Genomic DNA, 23,227 nt, shown 5'->3' on the forward strand with positions numbered 1-23,227 from the left:
ATCTTAACCCTCTGTCTTGACCAATAATTTTGCTGGATGTTTATGATCCACAATGTGCTCTGTGTTGTAATGTTACCTCTCGAAACTGACATACTAGCATTTATTGTTTTTTATTACTTCCCTAAGGTGGCTTTCAAAAGAGACACCAAGTGACATATTTTTAGGAGGGCTTTAAAAGTTTGATGGGGTGGAAGTAAACACTGCTTATCTCAACTGGCAGCAGAGCCAGGGTCCAGGGACCAGCGCTTCTGCGGACTCAACCTGTTGAGCAGCAGTCCCAGCAATGAGTTACCGGAACATCTGTGTGGACAATGCAACAGTTTGCTCGGGCGCATCCTGCGTGGTACCTGAGAGCAATTTCAATAACATCCTAAGTGTGGTCCTAAGTACGGTGCTGACCATCCTGTTGGCCCTGGTGATGTTCTCCATGGGATGCAACGTGGAAATCAAGAAATTTCTAGGGCACATGAAGCGGCCGTGGGGCATCTGTGTTGGCTTCCTCTGTCAGTTTGGAATCATGCCCCTCATGGGATTCATCCTGTCGGTGGCCTTTGACGTCCTCCCTGTCCAGGCCGTGGTGGTGCTCATTATGGGATGCTGCCCTGGAGGAACTGCCTCCAATATCTTGGCCTATTGGGTTGACGGTGACATGGACCTGAGGTAAGATTATCGACATCTCTAACTCCTGCAGTCGCCTGGGGTCATCCTTCCAGAAGCTTATGGCATTCTGAATGTCCAGCTGATTTGCCACGGATCTAAAGTATGACTAAGGAATTAAACAGGAGGGAATAAATGCATTCACATGCCTTCTAGCACAGCTGTTTAACTATTGGAATTGGGGGATTTATATTTTGTGTTTGTGCTTTGAAATCTAACTCCGTTAACGGGGAGTTGCATAATTGCTGTTGATCTCTAGGAAAAGATTCAAAGTTTTTTAAAAAAGTAATCTTTTCCAAACCACAAGCTGCAGCTGAGGATGTTTATCCTGTTGGCAGTAGGAGAGAAAAAAAAAAGCGAAATACACTTTCTTTGTAATGATGAGGAGCTCTGGGTACAATCATAAAATCAAACTATTTGTCAAACATTAGAAACTCTAGTGAGATAGTGGTCAGCTCCATCAAATATAGCCAGATTTTTGGGCAAACATTTTCCTGGTATAAAACCTAAGGAAGAATTTATAAATTTGCTTTACCTCTACTGACATTAAAAGTGGGGGAAAAAAAGCCGACAGCAGCTTTTTAAAAATTATGCTTACTTTACTACAAAATAAACAAAATGGTTTCTCCACTTCCCACAGAGTAATCTAAATTGCAATGTTTGCCCTATTCATCCCATGCCAGTCTGAACTAGCACTGGGGGGGGGGGGGAATCTAATAGAAATAAGATGAAGCATTAATGTGACTAGATTGAGAATTTTAATGCCTAAAGTTGAATGGACAAATGTCTTTTTCCTTAGCTCACAATTCATTTCTTGTGAAAGGTATGCATTTGCTTCTGCAAACCATCCAGATGCTAATGCAACATGCACTTATTACATAGTGTACAGTAGGCAATCAGCTTTGTTCATCCCCAGCTACTATAGGCAGAGGAGAGAAGCACAAAGCGTAGCAATGTAAGCACTGGATCGACAGACTGCCCAGTGAGCAGTTAGGAACCTGCTGTCTCATTTCAACTGGTGCTGGTTCCTCAAGAAGCTTTAAAAAAAGTCATACAAACCCTATACCTTCACATGGCTCAGTCTTTCACATAAAGAAACACACAGTATCCACCTTCCAATTGCTTTTTCTTAAGGAAAGCCTATAAAAGAACAAAGAATGGCAGGTTCTATTTAGGGGTTTAGTTAACCACAGTGTAGTAATAAGGTCTTTTTAGACTTCAATTTAGTTTGACCTGGACACAGAAGTGAGAATTCGAAATGCTGGTACCTGTTAAACTGAGAGACGTGAACTACCTGGAACCTTGGGCTTTGACCTCCACTAAACAACTTTCTCATGATATTTGTAACTTTTAATGCAGAAGAGTTTTGCACCTCAATGTAATGCCACACATGGAACCCTTTCATAAGACAGAAAAAAAAAATGTGTGTGGTGCTAGGCTATTAGGCTTTTGAAATGAATTCTCTTCTGTGAGCTAACACAGTAAAATCTAACCTAAAATCTCCAATTTACATTTTTCTGTGGTTTTAAGGAAATGTTATTTCCTTAAAATAATCATAAAATAAAATAATCATAAAATAAAATCATCTCCTTAAAAGGAGATGATTATGTAATCCTGTCTACCTAGCATAACAATTCCTATAATTTTTTTAAAAATCAGAACCAAAGTAGAATATGAAACCTTGGTAGAAACCTCCAGCTATATCCATGCAAATGAATCCTTCCAACGAGTCAGAATAACCCCTATAATGAGACATGGAGCAAATTCACCTCTACAGAGTTCAACAAGACCCAATAAGAGACCCTGCACACCCAAAATAAATTTCACTTAATCTCATAAATGCTCCTCATGGAGGACCTGCTTAACTATTTTTATTCTAAAGCTTTGTTGTGCTATTTCCCAGAAATAAGAAGTGGGGAAGGAAGCAGAGTATTAAGAAAGGCAAAAGAGAAGATCGAAATGCCTACAAATCAAAGCAGACCACTGACAACACACAGCCGTCTCTCTATCACTTATTCTAGTCTCTGGTCTCTGCATCACTTATTCTTCTACAAACACAAGATGTCACTGTATTTTAGAACAGCTGATAATCCTGTTTATCATCAGAGCCTTAATCATTAAGAAGAGATTCAATTATACTGCTATGTAAGATGATAGTACACATTGTGTGTTAGGAAAACAATATTCTAATATTTCTTCAATACAAATTAATTCAAAGAGTAAAACTGAAGCTATTAGGTAACAGTTTTCTGAAATTTTTTATTCTTCTGGATGGAGAATTGGATAAAGTCTCCTGATAATTTATTTAGATACATTCATAGCTAACATTTATATTTCCCGTTGTGTACACTTAGAACTTTACCTTCTCCATCTCCACTTGAACTCTAGCGATGACATGAAGACACAATTGTTTATGTCAACAGGCACCTTCATGAATAGAGCTGATACCACACAATGCCAGCAAAGCCATTCCACCTGGTTCTAACTCTCCTGGTTATGGTTCTTTGGAGAAGAAACCAAAACATTTCCCTCTCATCCTATCACCTCTTATGAACCTGGAAAGCCACTGCATTTTGCAATCTCTAGTGACTTTGAAAAATAAAAGATAATAGACAGTAATCCTTGCTCACTGAAATCCAGCAAGTAGTATTTCAGTTCCTTCTCTGACTATTCCCATCCTGGAAAGTTGTTTGTGAATCTGATCAGTGCACATATAATTTCACCTAAGTTACAGCTGTGCCGTGGACATCACATGCACAAAAAGCATCAGACAGAAGAGAAGGTGACCTTTCAGGTGAATCTGCTGGTGACCAAAACCCATAGTTCAGGGAACACAGAAACCTCCTATCTCCTTTGTGTCTGCTCTCTCCCGAGACACAGGCAAATATCTGGGGTCTTCATCCTTCTTAATGGCCTCAGCCACACCATGCAAAGACTTCTCACCTCCTTTCTTTGGCTGCTTCTTTGGAGAATCCATTCTTATGCATCCTTCTCTCAGCTTCCCCAATTCCTTCCTTACCACCTACTTTCTACATTCCTTTTTATTGTTTTATAGATTTTCTATTTTATAGACTTACCTATCACATCCTTTGTTCTTTGGGCAAATGCTGTTAAATTTTTCACCTTCCACTTCAGTATCCACTGATATTTTCGATATTCCAGAAACATGACCCTCTGGCTTATCACAAATTCACAGGACTCTGTCCTTCCTGTGTCAACCCCATAAATGTCTTTCTCTTCTCTACTCTGGGAGAACTAACCCAAAACCATCTGGCTTTTTTCTTTACTCTCCCTCAAAGTAACCAAAAATTGTTCCTCTCCAGTAGCATTTATTTTGCTAGCTAATATTTATTAAACATTATTAAACAAGCAAATTAAACAATGTACAGTGCTAAGGACTCAGAATACAATGGTATATTTCATCCTCAGAAGAATCCTCTAAAGTTAAAACTATTACTTTCTGCATTTGGCAGATAATTAAGTTTCATAACCTTGACCAAGGTCATTGAGTGGATGCATGCCTGAGTCATAATTAGAATTGCCAAGATCTACTGACTTCCCCTATGCAGGCTCGTAAGCTTTCTCTACATGGTTTCTATCTCTTATCATTTCTCCAATGTCTACCACCGCCTACATATACTACATTTGATCCTTCAACTTGGTATTTTACTCCTAATATGATTAAAATCTTTTGCATTGCTTAACACTGACTTCACTGAATTCCTCAACATTCACTAAACTTACAATTATTCTTTCTGCTATTTCCATACACACAAAAAAATTCTCCCTGGCAGTTAATAGAGCTGAAGTCAAAATTAAATCCTTTGTTCTTAAATTTTCTTACACTTAAGTATTTTCTCTCATTCTAATAGAAGTTCATGGTAGTACATTTATTTTTGATATCCATGCCTTTTACAGAACTTCAGATTTTTCACGTAAGATATTTTCTGGCCGAACATGGGGCTCATGCTTGTGATCCCAGCACTTTGGGAGGCTGAGCCGGGTGGATCACTTGAGGTCAGGAGGTTGAGACTAGCCTGGCTAACATGGTAAAACCCCATCTCTAACAAAAACACAAAAATTAACTGGGCGTGGGGGCGCATACCTGTAATCCCAGCTACTCAGGAGGCTGAGGCAGGAGAATTGCTTGAACCCAGGAGGCAGAGGTTGTAGTGAGCTGAGATTGTGCCATTGCACTCCAGCCTGGGCAACAAGAGCAAAACTTTGTCTCAAAAAAAAAAAAAAAGATATTTTCTTTTGCTAATTTGCACTTCTATATTATTTCTTAAAATTTGTTATCTATGGATTTTTTCAACCTCATTTTGAGTGGTTTGATTTTGTTCTTATATTCATTCAAATAGCATCAACTTCCAGCCACCTATTCTCCTGTTCTTCTGCAGGATCTCTTCGTCAAGGCTGACCACAAATCTAAACCTTTCTTTCTCCAAATCTTCTTTTGTCCCTCCTCATGGTCTTTAAGAAACTGTTCTCACCAAACTCAAAATTATGGTATAACCTCATAGATTATCTTAGCAATATTCAGAATTAAAGGTTTTGCAAGGAACTTTGAAAGAAAAACAAAGACAGAAAAAGACTTCCTTCTTAAACATTTTCTCACATTTTAATCAGCCTTCTCTCTACTGTGAACCTGGTAATAAACCCTCCTCACTTCCCCCCACCCTGAGACTTCTACCACACTCTAGAAAAAAATTTTGGATGCCCAGAAACGAAAGTGAATTTATTATTCGGATGACTTTAAATACATTCTGATATAGTTTTTTAAATAAAAGATAAAAGAGAGAACACTGAAAGAAGGGGAGGAAGGAAGAGAGAAAAATATCACCTTCAAACTCCAGTACTTTCATTATAAGTAGGACAAAGCACTATTAATAACAAATTAACTTATTTGTCTGGTGTAGAATTCTGCCTTAGCATCTATTTTGTATCTAAATTAAGTTAACCTATGACCAGAATAGATTGAACTGCTTAGAGTTTTAAATACATCCACAGCATTTGTTACTTTATAATATTTTAGCTCTACTAAAACAAATATTTTTATCTAAACTATTTAAACCTATTTTAAATGAGGTCATTCTGGTTAAAAAAAATATATATATATATTATTAGGGAAATTAAGCTCCCTGAGAGACTTTGCCCCCAGCCTTTATTTTGCCAAACTGTGCAAATTTATCTACATGCTTTGAAACAAAATTTATCATTGTCAGCTACTATATTTTTATTTTTTTTGGTGGGGGGATGTAGTCTCACTCTGTTGCCCAGGCTAGAATGTAGTGGCACTATCTCAGCTCACTGCAACCTCCACCTCCCGGGTTCAAGCAATTTTCCTGCCTCAGCTTCCCAAGTAGATGTGCCTGGCTAATTTTTGTATTTTTAGTAGAGACGAAGTTTCATCATATTGGTCAGGCTGGTCTCAAACTCCTGTCCTCAGGTGATCCACCTGCCTCAGCCTCCCAAAGTGCTGAGATTACAGGCGTGAGCCACAGCGCTGTCCCGTCAGCTACTTTCTTAGTATAGTGTGTTGTTATTGCTGTTGTTTTGGGAGGCAGGTAATATAAATATTTAGCATTTTCTTTCAGGTACACTCATCATACGCTTAAGAAATTACTACTCTTGACAACCTCAATGACGACCTGTTGGGGGAAGGGCCTTTCAGAGAAATTTCTCTAAGTTTCCTGATTCTATTCGGTGGAACACAAAATACCCAAACATGATTACATAAGTGATCACAGCAAAGAGATGCAGGGTGCAGTGGCTACTGCCTATAATCCCAGCACCTTGGGAGGCTGAGGTGGGAGGATTGCTTAAGCCCAGGAGTTTGAGGCCAGCCTGGGCAAAGGGCGAAACCCCATCTCTACAAAAAATTTAAAGATTATCCAGGCATGGTGGCTCATGCCTGTAGTTCCAGCTAGGCATGGTGGCTTGTGCCTGTAGTCCCAGCTACTCGGGAGACTGAGATGCAAGGATCACTTGAGAATGGTCTTCTGTGAGCCAAGATAGTGACTCTAGCCTGGGTGACAGAGAGATCGTATTTTTTTAAAAAATGATGGTAGCAACCAGCTCTTAAGAGAGTGCTTTGCATTGTTCCGAGTTCTGGACACTGTTGGCTCATTCTATCCTTACAGCCATCTTAGATGAAGAAACTAGTAAAGATAAGTCAACTAAATTACTCAGATTAACACACTTTAACACACTAAGTGGCACCAACTGCTTTCAGCCCAGATAGTGTGTGGCTTTAGAGCTCAGGCTTTAAAGGCAGAGAATGTACGCGGTGTATAGATCACTTTGAAGGGGACCAGGAAGACTCACTCTTTGACCCATTGTCCTAGTACTAGATTTAGCATCATTTGGTACAAATTTCTCGATGTAGAAAGCCTACTCAGCCAGACCCACTTACTAAAATACAAATGCTCTGAGCAGGTATGATACCAGACACTATGTGCTCAGTTCTTCTGAACACACATTTGCTAAATTGCCAGTGGCTTGCTCAGTCCTAAGGATTTAGGGCGACCCTGGCTGTCTGCATGCTTTCTTTTGATTTTTAAGTCTGCCGCCTCTTCTTTTCTCAAGCTAGGGTCACTTGGGCAGTAATTTTTTTTTTGCTTCATGGCAACACACTGAAGCCTCTTCCCTCAGACATGCATTCTATTCCAGGGGCCCAGGGAGGCCCATCCCATCTCAGCATGGTCAGACACGTGCAGCCCTTGTAGTGTTGGCTGCTCTAAATGTATTTGCTGTTCTTTGATGGAGTGTTGGAAGGTCGGTACACTCAGGGAACTTTACATTGTTTGATGATGATTTTTACCCCATCATTTAATACTGCTTCTGACCCTTGAGAACAAAAGGAGGGGCAAGGATGGCACAGGGTAAAGTGGAAAGACACCAAATAGGGCTTCTTTTGCTCAAGATCAGGCCCTGAGCACACTCTGGCACGTGTATATTTCTATTCATTACACCAGATGATGCTATAGGTTGAGACGGGTTCTTGCAGGACTTTCTGATCATGAATTGAAAATAAAAATTTTCTTCCATTCTGGAAGTTGTCTGATAGTTTGTTGATAGTTTCTTTGCTATGCAGAAGCTCTTCAGTTTAATTAGATTCCAAGAAAACAACAAACAAACCAATTAAAAAGTGGGCAAAGGATAGGAACGGACACTTTTCAAAAGAAGTCACATATGCAGCTGACAATCAAAAAAAGCTCGACATCACTGACTATGGGAGAAATGCAAGTCAAAACCACAATGAGATGCCATATCACACCAGTCCAAATGGCTTTTATTCAAAAGGCAAAAATTAACAGATGCTGGTGAGGTTACAGAGAAAAAGGAACAATTATATACGGTTGGTGGGAGTGTAAGTTAGTTCAACTGTTGTGGAAAGCAGTGTGACAATTCTTCAAATACCTAAAAACAGAAATACCAAACAAGTCATCAATCCCATCACTGGGTATATACCCGAAAGAATACAAATCATTCTATTATAAAGACACATGCACACATATGTCCATTGCAGCACTATTCATAATAGCAAAGACATCATATCAACCTAAATGGCCATCAATGGTAAACTGGGTAAAGAAAATGTGGTACATACACACCATGGAATACTATGCAACCATGAAAACGGATGAGACCATGTCCTTTGCAGGAACATGGATAGAGCTGGAGGCCATTATCATTAGCAAAGTAACACAAGGACAGAAAACCAAATAATGCATGTTCTCACTTATAAGTGGGAGCTAAATGATGAGAATACAGGGACCCATAGAGGGGAACAACGGACACTGGGGCCCATTGAAGGGTGAAGGGTGGGAGGAGGGAGAGGAGCAGGAAGCATAACTAATGGGTACTAGGCTTAATACCTAACCAGCAAAATAATCTGTTAAAAAAAAACATAACACAAGTTTTCTTGTATAACAAATGTGCACATGTACCCCTAAACTTAAAAGTTAAATTAAAAAATAAAAATCAACAGCGTCTCCACTAGAACACACAGGTGGATGTATCAACCTGCCTGTTGCCTTTCAGCGTCAGCATGACCACATGCTCCACACTGCTTGCCCTTGGAATGATGCCGCTGTGCCTCCTTATCTACACCAAAATGTGGGTTGACTCTGGGAGCATCATAATTCCCTATGATAACATAGGTAAGTCGTCCCTCTGCAAGACTGTTGATTGTTACCCTCAAACTCTCTGCTTACCCCCGCTAACCTCTCAGACCAGGCTCACACCCAACCATTACTTCCCTTGCAGCAGTTTTTTGCCCAATTTCATTATAAAGTCACCCCTGTGTTTGATGAGCGTTGGCAGAATGTAAATGCCAAACCTTGACCTTATGGGAGAATCTGCTTTTTCTGCCATTTGAATCTCCAGGGAGAGGATCCCCCTCCCCACACCTGTCAGTCTGGACTGAAGAGGCTTAAGCTTTGTGGATATGGGAGCCTCCACCTATTCCTTAACCCAGAGTGTCACTAGTTCTTGGTCATAGGATTTTGCCTCCAAACACTCCAAAGAACTTTTTTTTTTTTTTTTTTTTGAGATGGAGTCTCACTCTGACATCCAGGCTAGAGTGCAGAGGCATGATCTCAGCTCACTATAACCTCCACCCCTTGAGTTCAAGCAATTCGCCTGACTTAGCCTCCCTAGTAGCTGAGATTACAGACATGCACTACCACACCCACCTAATTTTTGTATTTTAGTAGAAATAGGGTTTCACCATTTTGGTCAGGCTGGTCTCAAACTCCTGACCTCAAGGGATCTGCCATCTTGGCCTCCCAAAGTGGGATTACAGGCATGAGCCACCACACTCAGCCTGAAGAAATGTTTTAAAATGCTATAGTGGTGTCAAAATACAGCACTGAGTAAGCCATCTGGAGGATTACAACAGAAAACTACTAGGTGAAACACACTGTTTCCAACACAAACCTGTGAGCCACATCTTGAGGCAAAAATTGATTTAATGGCAAAGTCTGTATCTCATGCTCCAGAAGTCAAATTCACTAGTAATGACCCTGTTTCATTTCATCCCCATCCCAAAAATCTTATTTTCTGTTTTTGGATAAACAAATTATAGTGGGAGCTTAAGTTATTGTTGTAACCTAGGGATGAGAGTTAAAAGAAGAACAAAAGAGTTCCTGGTATACCAGGAGTAAGCATTTCCCACAGCACTATCACAAATAAAAGATAAGATGTAGGCAAAATAGTACATTAGTATCAATCACCAGGTACACCACATGCTAAACGGTTGGATCTCTTTCCCCACTGACCTTGGAAACAAATCTCAATGAGCTGCCTTAAAAAGGTGTGGGTTTCCCACTGAAGGAAGCATATAAGCAAAGTCTAGATGGTGAGCCACATGGATGCTTGCAAAAGGGACTCCTGTCAGGATGGGTAGCTGGACTGAAATGCCTTCCATTTCCAGAAAGACTGCTTCTGCGATTTAGTATTATTGAGGAAATATACAACTGAGTTAGAATAAACTTGGTGAATACTAAGTGGGGATAATCTGTATTACAATGTTTTTAGTCCTACTTTTACCATTACTATTAGAGAGAAAAAAAAGTTGTCCTCCTTGACATGCTCTATTCAGTATGGGTTTTAGATATACAAAATTCTCCTGACCTCTGTCAGATGCTGACATTTGGATGGGGAGGAGGCACACCATGCAGCTGGTACCACTAAAAAAAAACACACTGCTGCAAATTGTAGTACCTACTCCTGTCTACCACATTTGTACGTGTCTTGTGCCAAGAAGTTTATATCAATTTCATCATTTAATTCTCACAACAGCTCTGTGAGACAGGCATAACTCCATCCATTTTACAAATGAGGAAACCAAAGCTTGGAGGGATTCAATGATTTGTACAGTTCCCACAGTTTGAGAATACAGAAAGGTTCAGCTCCAAGTCTATTTGGCTCCCAGTCCCACCACATGAATCCATTCACCACTCTCTTTCATTTTTACTCTTCTTTCTACCTTTGCTTCCTCTAATAATCAGTGTGTAAACTTGATTAAAGATCAAGTTACAGATTCAAGGTGAAACTGCAAGTGGACGCTTTTTCAACCACATAGACGGGCACTTTACAGAGAGAGCATGGGCATGTGAGGGATATGTAAAACAAACAGAGCCTGGGGAAAGAAAAGAGCAAGACCACTGGCCCACTGGAGACCAAAGAGATACAACATCCTCTACAAGCAGGAGCCACACACTGTGGCTGTAAAGAAAAACACAGAGTGCCTCAAGTCCCTGAAAAACTTTATCTGGCTTCATCTGGTCAGGAAAGGAAAAGCAATTCTGTCATAGATTTTGGCAGGTTATGCTGCTTATGTGTTTATCCTGTTGGCTTGGGTGCCCTGAAGAGATGAAGACTCTTAGCAGGAGGGGCCAAACAGATTCAGCACATTAAAATATAGGACCAAAACCTAACTAATCACACTAACATTCCAAACACAGGACTTGCAGCTAGATTTAAGCTACCACATCACAAATGAGTCGTATATCCAGATGGCTTAAATTTAAGACCTATAAACTTCAAAAATTTAGGCAATGGTCTAAAGACCCAGGAGAAGGTGTTTTCCCCCTATATTCATCTGTTTTCACAATGCTATAAAGAATTACCTGAGACTGGATAATTTATAAAGAAAACTTTAATTGGTTCACAGTTCCACAAATTGTACAGGAAACATGGCTGGGGAGGCCTCAGGAATCTTACAATCATGGCAGAAGGGAAAAGGAAAGCAGTCACTTCCTACATGGCCACAGCAGGAGGAAGAAAGCGAAGAGGGAGGTGGGACACACCTATAGACAATATCACGAGAACTCACTGTCACAAGAACAACAAGGGGGAAGCCTGTCTCCGCAATTCAATCACCTCCCACCAGGCCCCTCCTCCAACAGACCCCTCCTCTAATTGTAATCCTCCAACTGGGGATTGTAATTCAACGTGCGATATGGGTAGGGACACAGAGCCCAGCCATATCACTCCCAAAGCAGCAGGGTGCAAAGATAGCCAAGGGGGATTTTTCTGGGGGATCTCAGCAGTACATGTGCCAATGCCCCTCTTTCACATCCTTTTTTCCATTATTCCCTCCTTACTCCCCTTCATCCATCTTTTTTTTTTCCCCTACTCTTGGTATCTTTAGACATTACTTAATTCTGCTGAGTAATTTCTGGGCAAAAGTCATCACTGACCCTCATATTGCCACGAAGGCTAGAAGACTGCAAGGAAATTAAGTTTTCATCATTACTGCATTCACTTTAATTAATATCTATAGCCTTGGATTCTAGAATCTGTTTTCCAGTCTGAGTTAAATCTACCTAGTTCAGTCAATACTAAGCAACAACTAACAACAATTTCACTGTTCAATATCACCTTCTTATACTGCTTTAAAAGGATGTTTGAAAAAGAAACAACCTATGAAAAGTTAGAAGTTGCTGCTAAATTATTTGAAATCAGCTATTGGACAAATGAGTGTTAAATTACGTGGAGAAACAAACCATATGTCGCAAGAACAGCAGTAAATTTAACACGGTGAAACTGAAGTATGGCTCTTTTATCTGGCTGGGTGAGCATGTTATGGAAAAGAACTATAATTACATGAGAGGTCATCAAATATATTATCTCATGGAAAATTTAAAGTACGCTTTCTCAACCTATGTTCTCACCTCTCTGCTGTAAATTTGAATAACTAAAACTAGGTTTAACTAGAAGTCATGAGATGTCAGAATACCTGGTGATCTTTAGATAATTTGGGGCATTTTCTGACATTATAAAATATTTTTAAATTATTTTTTATTTCTACTATCATTAACAAATGTAAAATATTGTCTTTTTATGACACACACACACACACAAACACACACACACACACACACACACCCCTTGTCGAGGCATTTTTCCTAGAGATATAAAGAACAAGGAAGCCAAGATTCTGAAAAACTGAAACTAATATGGAAAATATAAGAAACTCTAAAAAATTAATCCAGAATTTAGTGAAAGAATTTACAGCATTGATATTATCAATTATCTGCCAATAATATTAAATTATTTACTGGAGTGGGTGAGGAAGGAGAGAGAGAGAGAGAGAGAGAGAGAGAGAGAGAGTGTGTGTGTGTGTGTGTGTGTGTGTGTGTGTGTAATTCTGTATTCTGTTTTGTGTATTCCAGAAGAAAGACTGAAATACTATGTAAGCCTTTTTCAGGCTGCTTACTCTTCTGTTTGTCTCTTTCCTGTGTCACCTGTTCTGCTGATCACATCACCCTTCTGTCATCTTTAGGTACATCTCTGGTTGCTCTTGTTGTTCCTGTTTCCATTGGAATGTTTGTTAATCACAAATGGCCCCAAAAAGCAAAGATCATACTTAAAGTAAGTATCCCAATCCACACCGTCAAATGTTCCACGTGACCATCAAAACAATAGGGTTTTCTATCCATGAAATGGTGTTATTCTTATTTTATGATCACTGTTGAGTCGGGGTCTGAAGTCATCAGCCATTCAGTCTCCTCTTTTAGAATGCCCTGCGTTATCTGTGTGTGTGGAGAGACAGAGATAGGATCTCACTAGGCTGCTACTGCTGTTCTTGCTCTCCTGTGCTCAAGCGATCCTCCCAAGGTGCTGGGATTACAGGAATGAGACATCGTGCCCAGCCTAGCACGCCCTTCTTTATTGCAGTCACAGGAAAAATTACTACCCATATTTTAAGACACTCAACTGAACTATCACCTCGTGGTTTTACTGTATTCTATCTTCACCACATATTACTGTTATCTCTGTCATGTGAGTTTGTGTTATACAATACATATAAATGGCTTTCTTAGAAAATAGAATATATCTTTTTTATGTCTGTATCCATTTGGACATTTCATTGCCTGGCAATCAGTAGATGCTATTCATCTAGCAACCATTCACTCCCCTTTACCAACTATATCCAGCTAGATGACATGGATATGAATGCAGATAATATAGATAGATTCTGCTGCTCAGGAGGCAAAGCAAGTCCATCTTATTCCTTCCTTCTCTTGACAAAAAAGTTTATAATATCCAAATTTTGTTTTAAATGTGAAAAGAATTTTTAAAAAAACAGTGGTTTTTTATTAGCTTATATCTTTTTAAAACTTGTATAGAGTTTTATGTCCATTTTCTCATTATCATAATAATCATAAAAGGTAGCTGGGGTGAGATTTTTATCCCCAATTACAAAGAAGAAACTACAGTTTATAAAGTTCATGATTTACTAAAGGAAACAGACAGACTAGGAGTAGTTGAATCTAGAAGCCAAGAATTCCAGGCTGTCACTGAAATGGGTTATCTTTTTTTCTGACAGGGATAATTTGCAAGCTAAAAAATCTTCAGGCTAATTGCAAATGGATGCTACATGTCCTGTTGTGTTCTTAAAGCTTAAAGCATGGGACAAGCGCCAGTGTTTCCAGTGGGCTGACTGCAGCCTTCTGGCTAGAAGTACATAGAAAGACAACTTTATCGTCACTTCCCCCAAGGACAAGGAGACTGCTGATGTTTTGTCTCTCACAAAAATACTTGGATTTGCTTTGACTCTTGATTGCCGGGTTCACTTCTTCCTTTTACTCCAGATTGGGTCCATCGCGGGCGCCATCCTCATCGTGCTCATAGCTGTGGTTGGAGGCATATTGTACCAAAGCGCCTGGATCATCCATCCCAATCTGTGGATTATAGGGACAATATTTCCTGTGGCGGGTTACACCCTGGGGTTTCTTCTGGCTAGAATCGCTGGTCAACCCTGGCACAGGTATGGCATTTTAGTAAATCGCATTGGGAATTTTCATCTGTAATAGCTGTTGTATTCCTTTGCTAGAGTTGCCATAAGATAGAACCACAAACTGAGTAGCTTAAACAACAGACACTTATTGTCTCACAATTTTGGAGACTGAAGGTGTCACTGGATTGCTTCTTTCCTAGGGCTATGATGGAGGGATCCCATATCTGCCTCCCTCGTGGCTTGCAGGCAGCTGTCTTCTTCCTATGTCTTCCTTCAGTGCATGTCTCTTTTGCCAGACTTCCTGTTTGATAAGGACACTAGTCATATTGGATGAGGACCACCCTCCCATCTTAACTAATTATATCTGCAATGACCCTGTTTCCACATAAGGTCACATCCTGAGGTGTGGAGTGTTAGGACTACAACATATGAATCTGTGGGAGAGGGTGACATAATCAACCCATAACAGCTGCAAACACCAAAGACAGAATCCTAAATCCTTCACCTCTCATCACATTCATCCTATTTCTGAATATGTCATTCTAAATTGACCCATTCATTCCAAAGTCATGCAAGTCCCCAGGAAGAAAATACTGACCACCTCTTTTTTGCTCAAAGTCTTCTGGACCATTCCCCTTACAGTGCAGATGGGGCTCTTTCATTGCTAGGCATTCTTATTCTCTGAGTGAAGTAACATTAATGAAAGCAGTTAGGTGCTGTGAAATAGACAAGTGTTCCTCCAGCTGGCAGCGGGGTGAGCTCATCCTCCAAAGGCGCCAAATATTAGAATGGGTTTAGCACTTCCAGATTTCGTACTGGGTAGAAATGATTCTTTTTGACTAATCCATCTAATAGACTGTTAGAGAGAACACAGCTGTAGAGACAGAAGCATGTATGAGGTTGGGAAAGAGAAGAGTGGCATTGGGCAGTGGGAAGAGCACAGTATTTGAGTCAGGCAGACCTGGGATTGTCTTCCAGTCCTACCACACACCACCCAGAGGACCTCAGGCCTAGCACTTCCTCTTTCTCTGAGTCTTATCATCTGTAGAATGGAGACAACAATTTCCACCTTATAGACTTTTTGTCAAGAGTTAAACAAAACAATTGTTTGTTGAGACAGGGTCTCACTCTGTTGCCCAGGCTGGAGCCCAGTGGCACAATCACAGCTCAGTGAAGCCTCAAACTCCTGGGCTCAAGTGATCCTCCTGCCTCAGCCTCCCAAGAAGCTGGGACTATAGGCACACACCACCTTGCCTGGCTAATTTTTGTTTTGTTTTGTTTTGTTTTGTTTTAGAAACAGGGTCTCATTATTATGTTGCCCAGACTGGTCTTGAACTCCTAGACTCCTGGGCTTAAGAAATCCTCACCCGTCAGTCTTCCAAAATTCTGGGATTACAGGTGTGAGCCACCTGTTTATCCCAGCCTAAATAAAACAAATTAAACAATAAAACAGCCACAACAAATACCGTATGTTGAGGATTTTCTGAGCCCCTGACTGACTTGTGCTCTACACTGTTATCGAGGTCATGATTGAAAAGAGTGAAATGAACCCTCTTGACCACTTCCTGAGCACTGTGGTAAATGAGCCAACTCCACATATGTACATATTAAATATATTTATCTATTTATAGTAAATACAATAGGTGATATATATAATATACATTAATAAGTATATTTATTCCATAGAAAGTTATATATTGAATAATCCTGTCTTAAATAAGTGCATTAAAAGCAGAGACAAAATGCACATATATGTACTTATTATTATATCTGCTTTTAATGTTCCACAATAACAAAACAACAACTAAAACATATACTCTCTTAACATCTTCTTTAGGTGCCGAACGGTTGCTTTTGAAACAGGGATGCAGAACACGCAGCTATGTTCCACCATCGTTCAGCTCTCCTTCACTCCTGAGGAGCTCAACGTCGTCTTCACCTTCCCCCTCATCTACAGCATTTTCCAGCTCGCCTTTGCCGGAATATTCGTAGGATGTAAGAAATCATGCTGATCCCATTTTATGATGATTTTCTTTGAAAAATCCTGGAGTTACTAAAACAACATTTTTTTAAAACTCCCTGTTCCTGGTGGTGAATTGTACAAATATATGAGAGGAAAAAGCCACCATAATATTATCATGACTTTCAGTTGCTGATGAAAAGATTGTAGTTTTACCAAAAGATTCTAGCAAATATTTTTAAGTGAAAAGTAATGGAGGCCAATTCTCTCCATTGACTTTCTTTTCCTCAGTAATTAGGAAGGCAGAGGAACTTGTTGAAACCATTATATTGTGCGCCTTTGGGCATTCGCCCAAGAACTCAGGATTTGGCAATCTTTCTCAAAACATTGTCTTGATACGCTTTATAAATATAGGATATTTATCAGAAAACTGGTAATACAAAGAAAATTTGCCAGGCTAACACTTACAAGGCAGATGTGTGTGTGCATATGTGTATATATATATGTATATATATTTTTAAATACCCATATAATTGAAGTGGTTGAAGCAAAATGTTCTTTAAAGTGCTAGGTGGTATTTAAGTAATTCTTACTTCTGCTGTGCTGTGGCACGAAGCTCCCAGTGTCTCCCATCATTCCTCACCACCCACTGGCCTTCACCTAGTTGAAAATTCTTTCTACATTTTCCTTTCCAAGGACTGATAATATTTAACCTCTATTTTTACACTCTAATTTTTTAAATAAAAAAGCTAGTTTTTAAAGCCTCATGACATTTTAATGGGGAATATAAAGCGAAGGCATACAACAAAAATAATGTAAAAGTTAAGTCACAAAATGTCCAGAGATACAGTTTGCTTTTGTTTGGTTTTGCTTTACTCTTCTAGTTAGCTTCATCAGGTCTTCAACCTGTTCTTGGATGCGAATCTCCTCTGCACTACTGTCTTGAGTGTCATTCTCAAAGCAGAGGCTTCCTTTCTAGAACAGAATACTCTGGATCCACTGAAAACATCCCATGGATTTACTGCTGCTACAGGAAGCAGGAGCCCATGCCTAATTACTTTGTTTCCTGTATAGTAACCCTTGTCTGATTGTACAGAGCTCTGCTCAATTTGGTACACAGTGGGATCTTTACAGATAATTACTTAATGACGTCTACTAGACAAGCCAGAGAAAGTGGACTGGTTGATAGAATAATTAAGTAAATGCACTAGTTGGAAACTAACCGCAAAGAGATTGATTAATAAAAAGTCAAGTTGAAGGAATGAGGAAAGGGGAGCATTCAAATTGGTCTGGAACTTTCCCACAGTTATATCAGTAAGTATAAAAATAAGAAAGGAATCTTCGTTGAGTGTATATACAATGCCTGGAAGCATATTTTGGTGATAAAAATGGGATTCTAAATTTGGAAAAAGAAGAGGAAGGAAAGAAAGAAAAGGAAAAAAGGAAAGATGGGAGGGAGAGAGGGAAGGAGGGAAAGAGAAAGGGATAAATAAGAGGTATGGTTTAGTTAAATAAAATTATTGGCATAAGTTTAAGTTGAGGGACTCTCAGCTTAAAACAGTTTATAATAAGTGGTGGATCTTCAAATTGACCACAAGCTCAATTCAATTCAATAGTATGGTTCAGTGGCTTTGAAAATAATATATTACTAGAAGTTCAGGGACCAGTCTAAAGGAGATATTGATCTTGGGTCAATAAGATCTTTGAGGCAAGTCATTGTCTCTCTCAGCTGTGTATCATAATGAAATTTAACATTTATTGACATTCAACATTTATTTAACATTTATTGAAGAATTTACCATTCTTCACAGACCATGCTAGGCATTTAATTTTATCTCATTTAATGTTCACAATTGCCCTACAAGGTAGATAATCTTATTATGGCCATTTTACATGTGAGGTATTAAAATTTGAGGGGAGGGTCCTATAAGTAGTATTTTCTGTCTTCCTCTTGCCTTTGTGACCAATTGAGAAGTAGAAGAAAAATCGGATATTCGGATAACAAAATAGCACTTTTGCTGTGGATAAAACTTAAATGGAAAACATGGCTTGAATCCACAACCAGATGGGCTTGTGGATACCACCCTTCCCTCCACGGCCTCACACGTGTGCAGACATGTACTCACACACACATAGACACTGCAGGTCTTGCCTTGCAGGGCAGAGCCTATCCTGGTGAGCTGACCTTAAAAATAAGCTGAGAAATGCTTGCTACCAGAGACCAGCAGTTCCACAGAAAAGAAGGCTGATCACCCATCAGCCGAGTCTCTTCTCTCTGCGGAAAAGATAGAATGAAGACAGGGAGGGAATGGAAATATTGTTGCAGTTCAAGTCTTTCTATGGTCTTGAAGGACCATCGAACCAAGGTCCTGGAGGCTGCACTGCACCATGTGTGTATTTATTGAGGACTAGCACATTCACTGGGATAGGGTGGTACAGAACAAATGCTTCCTATCGTTCTCATCATTGTCGAGTACCACGCACAGGGCTGAATGCCTGAAGAAGGCTTGTGGCTGCCCTGAGCAAATGTCTCCTGAAGATTTACGCTAGGCCTTCCTGAAGTGCAGTCATCCCTCTGGCCATGAGCAGCCATAGAACTAAGAATGGTGATTGGTGATTGCTTTCTCTAAGCCGCTCCAGACTACAGAAAATGTGATCTGCCATGTGAATCATAGGTTATAATCTCAATACAAAGTAATTTTGCAGTTTATTATTATAAAAATTTACTTAACCACCTGTGTATTGTTTTCCAGTTTATGTGGCATACAAGAAATGTCATGGAAAAAATAAGGCAGAACTTCCAGAGAGCAAAGAAAATGAAACAAAGCCTGAGTCACTGTCTTATGAGATGAATGGAGGATTTCAACCGGATGAAAAGTAGACACCAAATGGACAAAAAAGACGAGTTCTAAATTACATTCTTAAACCATAACTATATTTAATTATGTTTTGGTAGGATAGTTGGCAGAAAAGAGTTAAAGTAAAAATTTGAATTTCATTTGAATTCATGTATTGGATTCAATACCAAGTGACTGGTGGTCCAATTCTCTAATGGGACAAATATTGTTTCATATATATATATGCTTTATAGATGTAGATATACTCATATAGATATATTGTCATTGAAGTATTCCCTCAAAATATTCTTAGACTAAACCTGACATAGGTAACACTGAGAATGAGAACATTGTAACACCAAAACTTAATTCTTACACAGAATCTCCTAGCCCAGAGATGAGGACTTGACTTTCTGCATGTTAAAATAGATATAATGAATTATTATTATAGTGGTCAAGATTTTCTTCAGTATTTATGATTGTAAAAATTGACATTGAACATCTTTCACTGAAATTTTAATCATTATTTTGAAAACTGTGCAACTTATTTATTTATATAACTTTGTAATATAACATGGGCAAATATCTGACTTCTGTATTTTTTTTTAAATTGCCTTCTCCATTGACAGTTCAAAAGCAGAAATGAGAGGAAATTATTACGAAGTAGAATTCAATAACCATATCAAATGCAGGCTCTTAGCAGGGATATTGCACATTTGTTGCTCTACCTCAGGGGTCCAGTGATACCCACTAGATCTTTCAAGGAAAAACAGAATTCTTTTAAATGGTTTGTATTTGGCAAAGAGCTCTTCAAACGTGGGAGAGGGACTTCCTCCAACTTTTTCTGTGTGCAGCAGGTCCACAAGACTAATATGAGAGCTATTCAGTTCACAGGCACCACCCGCAGTAGACATCATGGTCAGGGAGTTGGCAGGAGGTGCAAAGACAGAAGTATTGGGAGAAACACTCTGACTCTAGTGGAAGAATTAATTCAATGGGAGATAGTAAAAAATACACAGAAAAGCACAAATAACAGAAACCCGGTTGAAATGCTTAACTGCAGTCAATTAGATGTGCAGGAGTAAGTAGTATAAGAAGAATCAAGTCCAGGAGTGATCAGGAAATGAGTATTAAGCAGTATTCAAAAAACAGCCAGGAGTATCTGGTATATGGCAGGAAGGGTTTATGGCTGCCAGGGGGAAATAGCTGGTCACGTGTTGGGCTCTCAGTTATAAGATCAAATTTAATTTTGTTTCCCTCATTCTGCAGCAATCAGAATACACAGTCTTAACCACCTGGTCCTTAGTGATTTTGTTCCATTGCGCACTGGATATTTTCACTGCCTCATAGAGTCCGTTGCAAATGTTTTGGCTGAAAAGACTTTTTACATTTGCATGTTCTGAATTCAGATCCTGCTGGTGCACCCAAGCATTATGAGAACAGGAACTCAACTAAACTCTTCCAGTAGAGGGTGAGGGATTCTGCTTTTAAAATTCAAAGCATTTATCTTTTTACACAAGGTTTCCATTTTCAGTTGCATAATGTCTCCATATTTTTCCGTCATTAGACAAATACTAAAATGGACTAAATAATTTTAAGAGATAGTGGAGGAGAGGGGGTACAGACTTCCTTCTTAGTGTCAAAGAATATGCTCCCAACAGTGGAAAAGGAAGATTTCCAGTCTAGCAGCTGAGTACCTCCTATACATTTCTCATCAATCAGAAAACAGACAGGTGCACTAAAGGGACCCTAAGAACTCATATTGTAATTTCAACACACCGAAAGTCAAGTCTCCAGATGCCAGCAGCTGCAGCAAGCAGGTTTTTCCTCCCTGTTGATCAAGAGACGTGAGCAAGACAGAACTTGGCTTTTTACATGATGTGGTATCTTGTGACTTGTGTCTTTTTCCCTAATATGCCAGTGGGAAGAAAAATAGCTGAGCTTTCTAAAATGATAGCTCTCTATTTTTAAGTGAATTTGAAAAGTTGATTAAATTATGTATTTTATTGCCTCTGTGAGTATCATATTAAATGAATATTTTATTTTAAAGACTTAAATAAATAAAAATGATTTTTGTAAAGTTTGGTCTAGTTGAATCTTTGTGACTACTGTCAAGATTTTCTCACTGCTCAATTCTAGAGATACAAATAAGGTAGCATTTCTCAGATATTAAATTGTTCTTTGGAAAGTGCCTGAAAGAAACTCTTAATTAAACACTCTCATAATTCGGTCTCCCACTGATACTGACTGGGATTTGCCTCTAGAAAATCAGACGGGGGGAACATTAATTAATGACTCTTAAAAATAGTTTGACAATGATAACTGATTTAAAATAATAATAAAAGTATTTCATGAACTTATAAATAAAGCCACCATCTTCTACAAAATGGTGATGTTTGTACATATATATACACAGTATATATGTATATGTGTGTGTGTGTGCATATACACACATACACAATGATAGTCTATTTAAAATAATAAAAGTATTTCATGAAGCTTTCACCTCCCACAAAATGGTGGTAGATAATATATATCATATATCATATATATATATATATATATATACATATCATATATATAATATATACATACACACAGAAAGAATTATAGAGCTCTTGCATTAAAATCTCTCATACATGAGACTTGAAGAAATTCAGGTTATCAACCACATTTGACTCCTCCTCAAAGATACCATTCTCTTTTCCATCTAGGAAACTCTCACTCTCTTCCAGCAGGACACAATATATCTCCTTGGAATATTTGGTATCCCATTGCTTCTCAATCCTTCGCCTTGTCAAAAACCACATAAGTTTAGAACAACAATCTTCAAACTGTGGTGTGGTTACCCCTGAGAGTTCATGAAATTGTTCAAAGGGTATGCAGGTATGGACAGGGAATAAGTATCCATACAACCTCCAGATGTATGCCTTCCCCAAACTGCCCTCCCTGAAATGCCCAGTGTTCGAGTTGCCCTGGGTTCTCTGTTCCCACCTCCTCTTTCATGACCAGGCCTTATTCTCAGCCCTAATCTTACTATGGTGCATTGGTCAAAGGGAGGAACACTTTTAACACCAAGCAAACAATTTCAAATACTGATATCTGAGAAAAGCTTATCTTTCCCAATTGTATGAATATGTATTTAACGATTTAGACATGAAGTATTTGGCCCTGTGTTAGAATATTTGTATAGGTATGTATTTAATGATTTAAATACAATGTGGCAATTCCTCAAGGATCTAAAAATAGGAATACCTTTTGAACCAGCAATCCCATTACTGGCTATATACCCAAAGGATTATAAATCATTCTATTATAAAGACGCATGCACATGTATGTTTATTGTGGCACCGTTGACAATAGCAAAGACTTGGAACCAACCCAAATGCCCATCAATGATAGCCTGGTTAAAGAAATGTGGCACATATACACCATGGAATATTATGCAGCCATAAAAAAGGATGAATTCATGTCCTTTGCAGGGACATGGATGAAGCTGGTAACCATCATTCTCAGCAAACTGACTTAAGAACAGAAAACCAAACACCACATGTTCTCACTCATAAGTGGGTGTTGAACAATGAGAACATGTGGACACAGGGAAGGTAACATCACATACCGGGGCCTGTCAGGGGTGGGGGTCTAGGGAAGGGATAACAGGGGGTGGGGAATAGGGGATGGATACATCATTTTTAAATACATCCAATGAAATCTACGTACCTCATAGATATGATACTTATTACCTATTTTTTAAAAATGAGAAACCTGCCTTTATTTTTCAGAATTTTACATTGTTTTTCTTTTGACTAGAATGTATGTGAATCTATTTTCCATTATAGAATTTTATTCGAATGTAATGTATTTAAGAAAGTTTTGACACTGTGTGTATTTTTGGATAAATATTATGTGGTTAGACAAAAGTCTGGAATGCAATACACACGACCCTGTTATTGTTAGACTGAGACAGAGTTCAGCAACTATTTCGTGCCTCTATTTTATGGATTTAAGTGCTTATAAACC

The 23,227-nt window shown here is 39.0% G+C and overlaps 2 protein-coding genes across 4 annotated transcripts in view; one reads left to right on the forward strand and one right to left on the reverse strand.

Annotated features, from left to right (window-relative positions):
• The window catches only part of LOC101038956 (putative methyltransferase-like protein 21E), a 230,132-nt gene that overhangs the window by 46,480 nt on the left and 160,425 nt on the right, over positions 1-23,227 (reverse strand). The window lies entirely within an intron of this gene.
• Positions 54-21,270, forward strand: SLC10A2 (solute carrier family 10 member 2). Its single transcript, XM_003928237.4, has 6 exons — positions 54-660; positions 8,704-8,822; positions 12,953-13,041; positions 14,265-14,440; positions 16,248-16,405; positions 19,124-21,270. The coding sequence occupies exons 1-6, from the start codon at positions 284-286 to the stop codon at positions 19,249-19,251; spliced, it is 1,047 nt and encodes a 348-aa protein (XP_003928286.1). The 5' UTR covers positions 54-283; the 3' UTR covers positions 19,252-21,270.

The sequence above is a fragment of the Saimiri boliviensis genome, chromosome 16 (genome assembly GCF_048565385.1).
Source record: "Saimiri boliviensis isolate mSaiBol1 chromosome 16, mSaiBol1.pri, whole genome shotgun sequence".
NCBI classification, from domain to species: domain Eukaryota; kingdom Metazoa; phylum Chordata; class Mammalia; order Primates; family Cebidae; genus Saimiri; species Saimiri boliviensis.